This window comes from Athene cunicularia, assembly GCF_003259725.1.
Source record: "Athene cunicularia isolate RWA chromosome 12 unlocalized genomic scaffold, athCun1 chr12_part1, whole genome shotgun sequence".
NCBI lineage: Eukaryota > Metazoa > Chordata > Aves > Strigiformes > Strigidae > Athene > Athene cunicularia.
In genome coordinates, this window is record NW_020799116.1 from 19,577,026 (window position 1) to 19,592,132 (window position 15,107).

The 15,107-nt window shown below is 50.6% G+C and overlaps 1 protein-coding gene across 2 annotated transcripts in view; it reads left to right on the top strand.

The window, feature by feature from the left end:
• The window catches only part of DAG1 (dystroglycan 1), a 51,744-nt gene extending 36,643 nt beyond the window's left edge, over window positions 1-15,101 (top strand). For both annotated transcript variants that reach the window (XM_026857520.1, XM_026857521.1), the window contains exon 3: window positions 12,387-15,101. In XM_026857520.1, the coding sequence (XP_026713321.1) occupies window positions 12,387-14,795 (2,409 nt within the window). In that variant the 3' untranslated portion in view covers window positions 14,796-15,101. The remainder of the gene's footprint in view (window positions 1-12,386) is intronic.
• The last annotated feature ends 6 nt before the right edge of the window (window positions 15,102-15,107 follow it).

Genomic DNA, 15,107 nt, shown 5'->3' on the forward strand with positions numbered 1-15,107 from the left:
GTGTACTGTCACGCAATTATCTCAATCCAGATACGTGATCTCGCTGGATCCAGTGAGGGTGCTGGGACCACGATGTGCCAGTAATAGAAAATCTGACGAATTCATCTGTTATCGACAGACCATCAAATGGGGAGGAGGAAGGTGGTGGGTGAGCCCCTGGCTAAAGGAGCTGGAGAAGGGGAGGGGCTGGTTTCAAAGCAATGGCTGTGACATTTAATTGCCTGTGACTGAGGGGACTGGCTTGGATGGGAGGCTGGTTGTGCCTGACCTATTTTAACCACAGCCTGTTTTCTGAGTGTGGGGCACCTGTATAGCACTGGGTTGCAAGAGTCCAGACTGATGGGGTAAGCCCAAGATCTTATGTTACAGAAATAACAACTTTGGTTTGGGATTTTGCATCAGAGTGGCTTGTTGTAGTGTTGTCTAATAGCTACTCTGATGGCAAGAATTATTTTCAGTGTTTGTATAGCCACAGCTTCCTCTGTCTCCTTTTCCTGGCATAGAAGTCATCTGTGATAGCTCCAGTAGCTGCAGGAAAATCCTAATAGATTATTTCCACCCCACCTGATAGCTTCAAACAATACCTCCCCTGCTTTGGCTTTGAGGCATGTTTGCTAACACCAACAGATGCCTGAAGAGCCTCACATGGACTGGACTGGAGTGGGACCCAACAGTTGCTGGTGTGTGTAGCTGAGCAAATGCTGTGAGCAATTTTCATGCTTGTCCATGGGCTTGTCCAAGTGCGTGTTGCATCTGTTCACCTTGAAATTGATTTTAGAAGTGCAACAGACTCTAGGGCACCGTTAGCAACCTCACTTAGCTGGTGTATCTGGCAGGTCTCTCCCTTGCAGAGAATGCATTGTTGGCTGCTGAGCACAGCTGACCCTTGCTACGGGGATTTGGTTCCTGGCTAGTGAGAACTGCGTAGGCAATTTTGAGTGCCAGGGTGCATTTTTGTTTTACTGGAAAGTTTCAGGGCAAGTTGTTCTGGTCTTTTTCTCAGGCTGCCTTGCACTTCTCAGCTGGAGCAGTAAAAGCGTAATACTTCTGGATCTTGCTAACGGGTGTACTTAAACCCTGATAAGAAAGAATAAAGGCTGTGCCCTTTGTGATGAAACAGTGGGTCAGAGTTTGCAATGAGATGTGGTTGCTTATACTTAGTGCCCTTAAATTTTGAAGAAATTTTTTTTTTTTTTCCCAAAAAGCTGACAGTTGATGTCCCCAGACTCCCAGGAGCTTCCCATCTGGAGCCTGAAGAAGGTGTGATTGCTTCATTTCTAGATAATTCCTGCTGATTATATCTAGACTCAGTTTGTATTGTGGTGGGGATCGCCTTGAAGCTGCTTCTCAGATCCCTCTCCCTGCTTGTTAGCAGATTCCAGCCAGCTGTAGACAAAATACTTTTCTCTGCAAACTTGGTTGTGGGATGGAAACAACGCCAGGCATCTGCAGCGTGGTGGAGGAGTGCCTCGCAGGCACGCACTCCTGCACAGATATGTGGGCTCTGTGCGTAATCAGGTATGTGCTCCTGGGAGCAGTTGCCAGTGTTTCCCTGCCACCCCCAAGCTGCTTAAGAACAGGTGAGATTTTTCTGGCTAAGTACAAAAGCAAGTTTATTCTTACGTGCTCAAGATGCAAAGGTCGACAAAAGAAGTTTAAAAAAAACTACCGTGTGTCTTTAATATTAGAGTCTTGTTCTCACATTGCTCAGAGCCAGCTGCTAGCAAGGCTCTTACTGTTATAACTCATTGCTGGCAATTAGAAACCCCTTTTCCCTGTGCCTTGTCTTTCTGAGTGGGTGCCTTGGTCAGGTATTAATGTGCCTTCTGAAAGGGCAGCTGCAGCTTGCAGGTATTTCAGCTGTTGAATTTGGCAGTTCAGTCGAGGTTCTGTCCTCTAGCTTCCTCACTACAAATAAGGCTTCTGGCTGCTAGATTGCTCTTCTGGTGTCTGAAGGTGTCTTGGAAATGAAAACTTTTGCTGCACCTTCCCAAAAGAGTTAACAGCAGCTTGGCACCTTGCAGACCTTCCTGCCGCATTTGATACCAAAACCTTGGCAGTTATACAAGAGTTGGGTTAAAGCATCTGCTCTCTGCATATCGTACAACCCTGTTGCTGTGCAGACAGGTCGTGCGAGGGTGTGCAGGTTCCCACTGGCTCCTGGCAGATACTGGCTGGGAGCAAGGATAACTGTGGGTGTTGGTACCCTCACAACGATTGGGTGATGACATCCTTACCCCATTTCCACTGAAGATTTTGTGGAGTCTGACCCATTACCTCTCAGCTGTGTCCTGTTGTTGAAGAACAGATCATGCTTGGACTGCAGACCAGGTGGATTTCCTGTTCCTGCCACTTCCATTTGAAGCTGCTCCAGAATTTGGCTGCTCTGATTAAAAATGCAGCTTCAAGCCTAAATTTAGAGATGGCCAGAAATATTTATATGTGCTGCCCTTTAGCTTAAATCAATTCTACCTTCATAATATTTACTTCCTTTATGTATTTATAAGTGACAGGCATATTTCCCTGTCTTGATTTTATTAGGTTAAGCAATCCAGTCTCTTTAGTCTTTTTCATAAAATAAGCTTTCCTTTCCTCTCCTTGTCTTTGCAGATGTCTTCTGCACCCATTTCAGCTTGAGTTTATTTTTCTTATGTTTGCATGTCCACAGATATATAATATGCTCGAGATGAAATTTTACCAGAACCTCATATAAAGGCATCAAAACTTCCTTTTCTCTTCTATAAATAGCCTTGTTTGATATATCCTACGATTGTTTGCTTTTCCATGTCTGCCTGCCTTTGGCTCAGATGTCTTGCCATCAGCTAAAATACCCCAATGCATAGTTCTTGTTTACCCCAATGCAAGATCATTGATTTTGTAGTGCTGATCTTGGCCTCAATGAGGTCTGCTAGTCCTGTCTCCAAGGTTGTCCCATCTTTCTTGTATTAAAACCTAAGCCTCCCATAGCTGACACATAATTAGGTGAGGACAGAGACACTACGCTGATAGCAGCTCTGTGAGCGTTTGCAACGGTGGCTGTCACAGTAAGCGTGGCTCTCCGCTCATCCCCCCAGCGATGATGCCCTCCCACAGGCTGGGAAAGCTGACACTGGCCTTGTCCCACAAAGGAAGAACCACACAAAGGAGGGCATTTACGTGGCAATTACCTCCATCCTGCAAGCAGGAGGTTGATCTGACTTGGTACAGGAACTGCTGTAGAAAGCATCTGACGTCTCTAAGTCTGTGAGAAGGGCTTTCTGACCCCAAGCTGTGGGCCAGAGGCTGTGTTTCTCTAGGCTGGGTGCAGTGAACAGGAGGGTGAACAGTGAACAGGGCTGCAAGCGCCTTTCCAGAAAGTGCAGGCACTGCACTTGGGTCCAAGTATTAAATACAGTCATGAAGTGGCATTGCTGTGGCAATACCTGCTCCTTCCCTTGGGATGTAGGGGTAAATGCAGTTCCCTCTATTCAACACAAGGATACCCACAAGGTATTTGAGCCCTTATGCAGTCTAGTATTATAGATGCACATGCCCACAGTACATAAAGACATGCAATTTAATGGCTTTTGTTTAAAGGTGGCTCTATAAAGTGTGGTGGAAGGAGAGAAACTCCTGGTGCTCACTGCTTCCCAAGGCACATCCCTGTGTGAGCAGGTGATTTGCTGTGTCTGTAAAGCTGCTGACTTGCCTTCATCCTGGTAGTGTTGGGTATGGGATGGACCCCACGGAGCAGATCTGCTGGAGGTTCATTAGCCGATGCTAAGGGAAAGTTGAGCACAGCTAAGTCTCAATGTTCTTGGCTGTGCCTTGGCTCCTGATTATTTTTTGGTTTTGAAGTGCACGGTCTCTCCAGGGTTTTGTTGGGAACACAGATAAAACACGCAGTGGGGGCCCTGAGAAGCTGTCACTGCACACAAACATAGCTGGTGTCAAAGTGATTAGAAAAACTGAATTAACTCACAGGGCTGATTTACGCAGTGCAGATGCGCAGTGGGTTTGTGGGGTTATCGGAGCATTGGATATTAATCTGGGCAAAAAGGAGTGTTGCTTTCCAAGCAGGAGCCTGATTTTTCCAGTAGTTGTTCTATTTGCTGTCTGTTGAAGCAGCTTTTATTGAACAGCTTTACTCTCATCTGACTTCAGGGACCTTGTTTCATAAAAAGGATCTGCAGAGGTTGGGTTGCAGGAGTCCTGACATCGAGTACCTTCTGTCAGGGTTGTGCTGCATGCCCCAGCCCTGCTCTGACCCCGAAGCAAAGGGCTGGATGTCAGCAACTAGTCTGCATTACCCCGACACACTGTTTCAGGGAAGAAAACACAAAATACTGGGTTGGGTTGAGTTGGGTTTTTTTTCGTGTCTTGCAATGATCCTTATTTCAAAGAGTTTTAACTGAATCTGAGTTTTATTAAAGTGGCATTTCTCGAAGGAGGAGGACAAGCAAAGAGTGCTTCTGAGGGGCTGTGTCATCAAATTGGGTATCTTAAAAGGATTTATATGTCAAAGCATTTGAGCTTTATCTCATCCAGGTCCCCAATTTTCTTGGACTTGGACTAACCAGAATGTGTAGCAACAGCCACTGTTTACAGGGGAGCGTGTGGAGATAAATGGCAGCGCCTGGAACAGGTCCAGGCAAAGGACAACTTGGGCAGGGCTTTGCTTAGCTGCCATGCTGCAATCTTAGCGATGAGTTGATAAGATTTCTGCTGGGGGGGCCAATGGGGCTCCTTATCTTTTTCCTGCAGCGAGACTGAGTCGGGGAATTTGGCATTTTCAGCGTGCGCTTAAGTAACAAGCTCTGAATTTGGAGGAGTGGAAAATGTGACTCAATCTAATTATAAACTAGTGTTCAAATGGGCTGGGAAGTTCCTTGTTTTGTCCTGCTCTGAGCATCCGGGGAGACTGAGGAGTGCGACAGTAGGGAGAATCCTGCAAAGGAGCTGACCTGAGATTGTGGGATCCAGCTAGCCTTTCCTTGCCGTGCTCTTGAATGCCAGCTTTTCCAGCAATCTGCTGATGGCAGGAATAAATTGCCGGGGCTGGTTAGCTGTGCGGTGGCAGCACTAAACCCCCAGCACTTGGCATCCCTGCTGTGTGGTATTTTTGCTTCTCTTTGGCCTTTAGCTTATAAAAAGTCAGGCTGAAAGAAGAACCCAACTGAACTTTTTTTAAGCTGTTTGAGGCTTTTCCTGCCCTGCACTCACCCCCCAAACAAGGGAGAAAGCGGGGTGTGGGCAGCCCGTGCTGACCCCAGCCCTGGCGCAGGCGGGCTGCGCCTTCCTGCTCCAACAATAAGGCTAAACAAATCCTTCCAAGCTGCTTGCATGGACCGATGAAAGGAGGATTTCTTGGGACACTCAATGTTTTGTAGTGACCTCCCAGTGAAACAGCTGTTGTGTTCCCTTGCCCAGGCAGAGTGGGACGCTGAATAGTGCCCTTATAGCAAACACAGAGGCGCATCTGGAAAAGAAGCCGTCATGGTAGGAGTATGCAAGGATGGCATGAGCTGGGCGTAGCCTCTCAGCCTGCACTGTTGCGAAGCCATTTTACTGATCGTAAAGAAGTTGGCGAGACAAAGCACTGCTTTTCGGGCAGGCAGGCTTCGTCCGTGCAGCACAGCCCCACGCTTGCATCTGCAAAAGAGGGAGGCTGCTTGGTGTGCGTGAGGCTTTGCTTGTCTGTTTGATGGCTGGAAAATGCAGATTAGCAGCAGACATGTAAACTTCTCATTTGGGTTTTCATGAGCACATAAAAGTAGAGCTTCGCTGCCCAGTTCTTCAGGGACCGAAGTTCAAACTTGAAAGTTGAGGCCAGGACCTGTAATAGAGCCTCTGCAGCCTTGTTGTCCCTTAGCTCGGCTTTCTGAGCTCTGAAAGGTTTGATTTTTCTCAGGCAACAGCTTCAGTGCACAGAGACACACAGGAAAAGCTTTGCAGGGCTTTCGCTGGGACCAGCTGAAATGCAGAGTTAGTTTAACCATCCTGACCTACCCTGTGCACAAAGGAAGCACCAATTACCAGCTGTTCCCATATAGCTTTCGGTCTCCGAACAGAGGTGGTGAGCTCCTGCTGGTAATGAAGACTCGGGTCACCGAGGCTGACGTACTTCTGAGAGCCAGTGAAGTCTCTGGGCTGTTTTTAGACTTTCAGGGGCAGATAGATCTGCATGAAATGTCCTGAAGCAGCTTGGTTTTGTCTGTGAGTTCCTGCGCCTTTTGTCCAAGGCATGCAGCAGCTCAGAAGAGCACTGTCTGCTGAGGATACCCAAAAGCTTTGGCAGGTATCACAGTCCCCTCTCCAGGGAAGCACATGTGCTGCAATTCCTCCCTGCTTGCTCTGCCAAGTAAACGCAACTTTCCTTTCTTCAGAATGAACCTTCCCATAGCACAGCACTGTGTGGTGGCACCATTGCTATGCCCAGGCTCTGAGAAGTGCCCATCCTGCTTTCACCGCTGTTTTCTGAGACTTGTGTTTCTAGGCAAGACCTGTCTGGTATCCTTGTTTGCAGTTCTGATATATTTGAGAAAAGGAGGGAGAACGTAAGATTGGAGGCTCCTTCCTTGTGTCGTCATCTGGTTGCATACAGGCAAGCTTCCCTGTCAGGGCTGTTCCATGGAGACAACGACCCATGGCTGTTGTGGTCTGAAGATTGTTCAGCTCCTGCCTTGAGCCATCCTGTACCCTGACACATCCAGAGCCTCTGCTACTGCAGGACCTGCCCAGGGCAGTGGTACCTGCACAGCTTGGCCACATGCACACCCCATACCTGCAGTCACTGGCTCCATCTTTGTGTCAGTGAAGAAGAGGAACACACCCGATGGACTCACAGGCAGAGCCTGCCTCCCAAAAGGAGGATTCCATCCTCTGGCTGGCAACCTGAAGGCCCCTTCTTCTAATCACTCCTCCTGGCTTCAGGTCGGCCATACGACACCATGAAATTACTACAATGCCTGTGGTTCCAGCAGCACTGGGGCAGATATGAAACCGATGTCTCAACCACCACTTGTTTGGCCTGTGTGGAGCAAGGCAGCCTGAAATCTGCCTACCTGCATATCTGATTTGGGGCTGAGACTGCCTGTTGCTTCTGCTGACAAAACTGCCCGTAGATGGAGCTTGGGCTTAGGCAAACAGCTTAGGTTTGACTCTCTCTGCAGTTATATTTGCATTTGAATTGCATTTGAATTTCCATTTTCTTTCCCCTGCCCGATGGATAATTGCTTGCAGAAGCCCTAGAGCTTCAGACTTTGTTTAACATGGGTTAGGTCAGTCGGCTTGAGCACAGTTCAGTTTGCCTTCTGTTCATATGTAGAGAGGGCTTGGCTGGGGTATTTTTCCTGATGGGCCATTCGTGATAGGGTGATGCTGAAGGAGCAGCCCAGAAGGGGAGTCTGTGGTACAGTAAATTATCATCAGTAATGAATGAACCAGATGAAATCCCTGGCATGGGGTCTGTCTCTCGGCAACAGCTGGACACTGGAAGGGGAAGGGGGCAGTGGGAGATCTGGCAGAGCTGCAGGAGTATCCATGCTCACCCCTGCCCAAAAGCGGTCAGGGATTTTTTTAGGCCTGATTTGAAAGGGTGCATGAAGGAGCTGTGTCCCTGGTGGCTGCTGCCCCTGCCCACAGGAAGGTCTGGCAGCAGAGACGGGGGAGATCCCGGGAGATCCAGGGCTGGGAGGAGGACGTAGTGGTGTGCCAAAGGGAAACCTGTGGCAGGGTCCTACAGTACCTGTCTCCTGGCAAAAGACACGCTGCTTCCTTTTTGGAGGATTCATCAGGATGTGGAACACTAAATACTTGGAAGGTTAGAGGGCACTCTTTGTAGGTAAGAATGCGGTTTTTGCCTGAATTCCCTCAGAGGCAGCAGTTTTGCTTACTGGTTTGCTTATCTCTGTCTTGTGGGCTACAGGGCTTTAAGATCTAAGTTTAAAAAACCAAACTGAGCTATCTTTTTTTCATGAGCTGACTGCTCTTGGCTGGCCGAAAAATAACAGGCCATGTATATTTGAAAGGACTTTGTGAACAAGGTCTTCAAAACCAGCCAGACCACTGTATGTGTCAAACATGGCTAAATTTTTAATGGTCTTCAGTACACTGCCAGGCTTGTGTAATCTTTAGCTGATAAGCATTCATTTATAATTATCTCAAATAATAGGAAAACAAAGACAGCTTTTTTTCTCTTGAGCAACGGAAGAGTTATTTTGAAACCAGACTCCTTGAGGGAAATGGCAGAGCTTAAGGCTGATATTTATTGCATACATAGTAAACTGGGAAACTTTACATGAAAACTAGAGATCCCAAATCATTAACTGTGCATAGCCTTAACATATACCCTTTGAAGCAATATTTGAAGGAAATGTTTCTAGAACAGAGTCCAGGGCTCCCAGCTCTCTGTTTTTATGCCACCATGAATGCAGCAGTGACAGTGACCAGGACAGACCCACACCAAGGGCTCCGCTGGTTAGCATTCATTTAGGAACAAGTATTTTTATTAAGCCTGATAACTGCTTTGATTATCTACTCTAATCTTGATGGGTTCTTCCTTTGTCATGCCAACATGGATGAATTCTGCTGCCAGGCCAGTAGCTGTGTTTTAAAGCAGAGCTGTGGTGTTGAATGCTTGTGACTTGTTGCGTTCCCAAAGATTTCCCCAGGGAGGCACAGGCATCTTCATGGGTTTCATAGACGTAATACACATAAATTTGATTTTGTTAATCACCTCTTGCAGAGCCCTTAGAAACAGTCTGCATCTCCTTGTAGGTTGCATTCAGCTGAACTAGCTCAGCTCTTTTTAAATCAAGTTTAAGTGGGTTTATAAATGTTTTGCAGCCATCGCATCCCTGCTAGAACAAGTTGTCCCAGTAGGTGATTGCCTGGCCTGTTTTTGTTTTTCAGGAGAGCCTAGTTTTCGGTGTGAATCTGTCTAGCTGCAGTTTCATTTTCTAGTGTGGACCCTTAAGAATGTGAGCTCACATGTAAACTGTAGGTTAAAAATAGTTTTCCAAGCAGGAGTATTCAGACTGGCCTGTGTGTCCCTCATTGTCCTTTTTTGCACATGGGGTTGGCCACTTTCCCTAAGTGAGTTTGGCTATCAAACATAGGAGCACACATGATTGAAGAGAGAATCACCTTGTGACTTGAGATCAAAGGTAACGCTTGTTGCACGTCTCCTCCACAAGTCATGTGCTGTGCCCGGAGAGGACAGAGCAGCAGAAAACCCCAGCTTGCAGAAAAGCTCTGTGGAGTGTGTGATCCTGTAATTAAGGGCTTTCGCAGAGTGCACGGCAGGGAAAGATTTACTCCAAATGTTTCCTGAAATTACATATTCAGCATGCATTTAACCACTGACTATTAAACATTTTATTCTTCTTGATTGTGTAAGCCTCAATAACGCTGTAACTTTGTCCTGGCTCCTTACGTTTTTGTTCCTAACGTTCGCCCCGCCCTGCCCTTCCTCCTCCCCAGCGGGCAGGTTAGTTGCTAATTTTGGCACAAGGGGATAAAAGAGGGGCACCATCCAGCTCCTGCTAATGTAAATGCTGGATTGCAATGGGCACTGTCCAAGCATCTCAGTTTTTAGAGAGTATGATGAAATTACACCTTTTTAAAGGAACACAAGTGCATGTCAGCCCTTCTGGCTGGGCAGGAGCAGACCCTGCCTTTGTCCTCTCTTGGCAGAAGAGATGCCAAGGAAGGACAATTTGGTGCTTTGTTCCCGCAGGAGAGAGGCTTGGCTCCCTGTGCCTGTCTCAGGTAAAGGGCTGCTTTTCCTTCAGGTTGACTGGGGTAAAAGCAGCTCCTGTTCTTGCTGGGGTGGGGGGCAAATGCATGCAGCAACCCTGACAGAACCCACTGTTTTCTGCCTGACACGCGGGTAAACAGCAAGGCCCAGTAGAAGGATGTTCACATCTCAGCCCCTCAGTTCAGATGGGACACATGGGAGTATAGGGCCTGTGGGGTGGCTTTTTCCAGCTGGTGTAAGCATGAATCTCAATTTCCTGCTCTCAGATATAGTTGCTGAGGAGTTAACTAACAGCTGTGCTAACAGCTTTAAACTCTGCTCTATAAACTGTACCCAGTGTGTGTCTCATGATGCGCTCTCCAGCTTGTCCAGGCTGGCTGAAAGCGGGGCTGATCCTTTGCAGAGGAGAGGAATGAGGGTGTTGCCCCTGTGGTCGTGGCCGAAACCCTCTGTGGCTCTTGCACAAAAGCTTTCTCATGCTGCTCTCGCCAAGAGTCTTTCGGGTCCTACATTCTCCTTGCAGAGCTGTACATCCAGACCCTTCAGTGTGCCAAAACCCGCAGCATGGCAGGGGGCTATGAGCTCCCGCTGCCTGAAACCTGCCTGTGGCCAGAAGGGTAGGAGAGCTACCCAGGACTCACGGCCTTTGATGCCCTGCAGCACCGGGCATCCCTTATGCCATCCCAGGGGCTTTCCCCAGCAGGGCCTGTGGTTGGGCAGGCTGGGTGAGTCCGGCCCCACCTCCGCACCCGCTGCCAGGCGCGGATGTGGGGGCACTCCTTCCAGGCGGGTTTCCTTGTGAAGCTCCTCACCCAGCTTTGTGTTTGGATAAATTATGAAATATGTATGAGCTTTACCAAAGCACCCTTTCAGGAGGAGAGCCGGAGCATAGCTCTGTGTTGGGACTGCAGCAAACCCAGAACCTCAACCAGGCTGCTAGATGTGCCTCTGTGGGCCCCACCCAGAAGGTCCTCTTTCCTCTTGAGTGTGGGGGGCTCTGGAAAGCCCAGCCAGGGTACTTTCCAAATGCCTTGAGCCGGGGAGGTGGTGAAGCTCATGTTCCTGGCCCTCGGGTATGTACAGCCCTGGGAAATGTCACGGCCCACAGAGCTGGCAGTGTCACTCCTTCCACTGTGCAGCCCGAGTGGCTCCGCTGTGTCTTGTGATTGGTGAGCGGCTACAGTGCAGACAGACGGACTTGGGCTGCTGGGAATGGGGGTTTTGGGGCTTTGCAGCCACCCTTGGCTACAGCCCAGGCCAGGAGGCAGGAGTCCCCAGGGCCTTGACATGTACAGCTTTCCCCTGCCCAGGGTGGGGAGCACCTTGGCAGGGTGTTAGCTGTGCTGGTGACATTTCGGAGACATCTGGGGTCTTTTCCACGTGAGAAAAGTGGCCAGGAGACCCTCAGGGTCTGGACCTGAGCTGGCTGGGAAGAAGACCTGAAGTTGTAGGAGGAGGGTGGGCTCAGAAAGGCACAAATGGCTAAATTGGGAAGAGGAGGCAGCCGGTGAGGTTACCACCAGCTCCCTCCTCTGGAGCATATGGAAATCCCATTGTTGCGTGCATTGCTCCTCCTGTTGAGCTGGGTAGTTTGAAGGGGAGGCTTGTGCTCTCGGACTGTGCCTCGCTAATATGTGCCACAAGTCATGTAAAAAAAAAAAAAAAAAAAAAAAAAAAGTGTTACCGTTGACCTAAAAGAGGTAGTAAATAGCGTGTTGGAGTCCTGAGATGCCTGCGGTCTGGGCCAAAGCCACCCGCTGCCTGTAGTCTGCAGAAGCAAGTTACATGAAAGTGAAATCCTTCATTCTAAGCTAACTGATTATAAAGTCAGGCGCCTGGCGTGCCATCCTGTATGATGTCCAGCAGTGCCCCAGCCCCTGTGCCATGTCCCTGCCTGCCTGCACTGGCCATTGCAGTGCTGTGCTGTCCAGATGTCGAGTTGGCTCACCTCCTTCATCCCTGGCTTGCTGTTCCTGTGGCAGTGCAGGAGGATCCTGTGTTTTAAGCAGCTGCATAGCTCTCAGGATTTGCTGCTGCTTGTTGAGAGCTGATGTGCTCTAATGAGGTAGAGGACTCTGAGCTGTAGTTTGCCAGCTTCTAGTCCCTCTGGCTCAGCCTGGCTGCCGGGTGCAGCAGGGTGAAGCTGAACATTAATAGAGAAAATGTATGTTCTGCTGCACTGCTGGAGCAAAGGGCTTGTGCAGGGTGTGATTGGGTGAGGAAAGGAGGAGACAGCAGGGATGGGAGAGGAAGGAGCAGGAAGAGGGCAGTTGTTGGATCAGCTCTGCTGTATGGTGTAACCTCACCCTCAGCTTTGTAGCCATCCCCATGACTTAAACTCCCCTTTTGCCCTCAGAGAAAATGAACCACTGGTGCTTAATAGTTGCCAGAGAGCTGGTGCCTTCAGGTGAAGGACCTTTGCAGGACTTGATGACTTCCTATGGCTCGTAAAGGTCCAGTGCACCCTGCAGAGCTTGTCCTTGCCACCACACGGAGGAGACACAAGCCACCCTGCTCTGGCCAGAATGTCCCTGCCCCAGTTGTCATCCTTCAGATTTTTTTCTTTAACCCTTTAAATTAAGCGTTACTGCTGCTAGAACCTAACGCTGTACTTTTAAAAGCACTTCCTTCTTTTTTTGTTTGGTAGATCTCCGAAGCTGGGAAGGACTCCTTGCCTTCTTGGTTACACTGGAACGCAGAGAGCAGCTCCCTGGAAGGGCTGCCCCTTGACACGGACAAGGGCGTCCACTACATCTCGGTGACCACGCTGCAGCCCTTCCCAAACGGGAGCTATGTGCCACAGACTGCAAATGTCTTCTCTGTTGAGGTCCACCAAGAAGACCACAACGAGCCTCAGTCAGTGCGAGTGGCCGTCCAAGACACGGGTGACACAGCACCATTCGTGTGTGGCTCGGAAGAGCCTGTCACTATCCTGACTGTCATTTTGGATGCCGACTTAACAAAAATGACACCAAAGCAGAGGATTGAACTCTTAAACAGAATGAGAAGCTTCTCGGAGGTGGAACTTCATAACATGAAGTTGGTTCCTGTTGTAAATAACAGACTCTTTGACATGTCAGCCTTCATGGCTGGACCGGGAAATGCAAAGAAGGTGGTGGAAAATGGGGCCTTACTCTCATGGAAACTGGGATGTTCTCTGAGCCAAAACAGTGTCCCCAACATCAGCAAGGTGGAGGCTCCAGCTAAGGAAGGAACCATGTCTGCCCGCCTTGGCTACCCTGTTGTTGGTTGGCACATTGCGAACAAGAAACCTCACCTTCCAAAGAGGATGCGGCGGCAGATCAACGCCACTCCTACGCCTTTGACTGCCATCGGGCCGCCCACCACTGCCGCGCAAGAGCCACCGACCAGGATCGTCCCCACCCCAACGTCACCCGCCATTGCGCCTCCCACGGAGACGACAGCACCCCCCGTCCGGGAGCCCATACCACTGCCAAGGAAGCCTACAGTCACCATCAGAACAAGAGGGCCCATCGTCCAGACGCCCACTCTGGGACCGATCCAGCCAACCAGGGTAGCAGAAGGCACCGGCACGGCCTCCGTGCCAATTCGCCCCACGATGCCCGGGTATGTAGAGCCCACAGCAGTGATCACGCCGCCCACAACCACCACCAAGAGGCCAAGAGTCTCCACTCTGAAGCCAGCAACACCATCCACGACAGATTCCTCCACAGCCACGACACGAAGGCCTACTCGAAGACCCAAAACTCCCCGTCCGACAAAGCCTCCCAGCACGACCAGATCCCCCATCTCCAAGCTGACAACAGCCTCCCCACCGACCCGTGTACGCACCACAGCTAGCGGGATCCCCCGGCCCTGGGAGCCAAATGAGCCACCCAAGCTGACGAACCACATTGACAGGGTTGATGCGTGGGAGGGCACCTACTTCGAGGTGAAAATACCGTCAGATACCTTCTACGACAAGGAAGATACCACCACTGACAAATTGCAGCTGACCTTAAAGCTGAAGGAGCAGCAGATGATAGAGGAGAATTCGTGGGTGCAGTTCAACAGCACCAGCCAGCTCATGTATGGCATGCCGGACCACAACCACATCGGGAAGCACGAGTACTTCATGTACGCGACCGACAAGGGTGGGCTCTTCGCTGTGGATGCTTTTGAAATCCACGTCCACAAACGCCCTCATGGGGACAAGTCTCCGGTGAAGTTCAAGGCCAGGCTGGAAGGGGACCACAATGCAGTGGTGAATGACATCAATAAGAAGATCATGCTGGTGAAGAAGCTGGCTCTGGCCTTCGGTGACAGGAACAGCAGCACCATCACAGTGCAGGACATCGCCAAAGGCTCCATCGTAGTGGAGTGGACGAACAACACGCTGCCTCTGGAGCCCTGCCCCCGGGAGCAGATCCGGACTTTGAGCAAAAAAATTGCAGATGACTCTGGCGGGCCGAGCCCAGCTTTCTCCAATGTCTTGCAGCCCGAGTTCAAGCCTCTGAATGTGTCAGTGGTCGGCTCTGGCAGCTGCAGGCACATCCAGTTCATCCCCGTGATGAAGGATGGAAGGGTGATCTCGGAGGCGACGCCAACAGTGGTGGCAGGCAAAGACCCCGAGAAGAGCAGCGAGGACGACGTGTACCTGCACACCGTCATCCCTGCTGTGGTGGTGGCCGCCATCCTCCTCGTGGCTGGCATCATCGCCATGATCTGCTACCGCAAGAAGAGGAAAGGGAAGCTGACCATTGAAGACCAGGCCACCTTCATAAAGAAGGGCGTGCCCATCATTTTCGCCGATGAGCTGGATGACTCCAAGCCTCCGCCATCCTCCAGCATGCCCCTCATCCTCCAGGAGGAGAAAGCCCCGCTGCCCCCCCCGGAGTACCCCAACCAGAGCATGCCGGAGACCACGCCGCTCAACCAGGACACCATTGGGGAGTACACACCGCTGCGGGATGAGGACCCCAACGCGCCGCCCTACCAGCCTCCCCCCCCCTTCACCGCACCCATGGAGGGGAAAGGCTCCCGCCCGAAGAACATGACCCCATACAGGTCCCCACCGCCCTACGTCCCCCCTTAACGAATGGGAGGCTCTCGGGGGAGAAGGGGCTTCCAGCTCCACGCCCGTGCTGTCTGTGGGCCGGCAGCCCCTCGCCAGCCGGGAACCCAAAACCCCAGCCCGCTCCCCAGCAGGCCCTCCCCGGCTGCGCCCGTCGCACCGGAGTGCTCGCGGGACTCGGGGGGACACTTGTTTTATTTTTGCCTAACAAGCTTTGGTTTTATTTTATTCATAGAAAAAATTCTCGGCTCAAACACGCCTTCCCGGCGACTGGGCTTCTGGCCAGAGCCGGGGTGGCGGGCAGGGAGGGGGGACGGGACGGGTCGGGTCGGG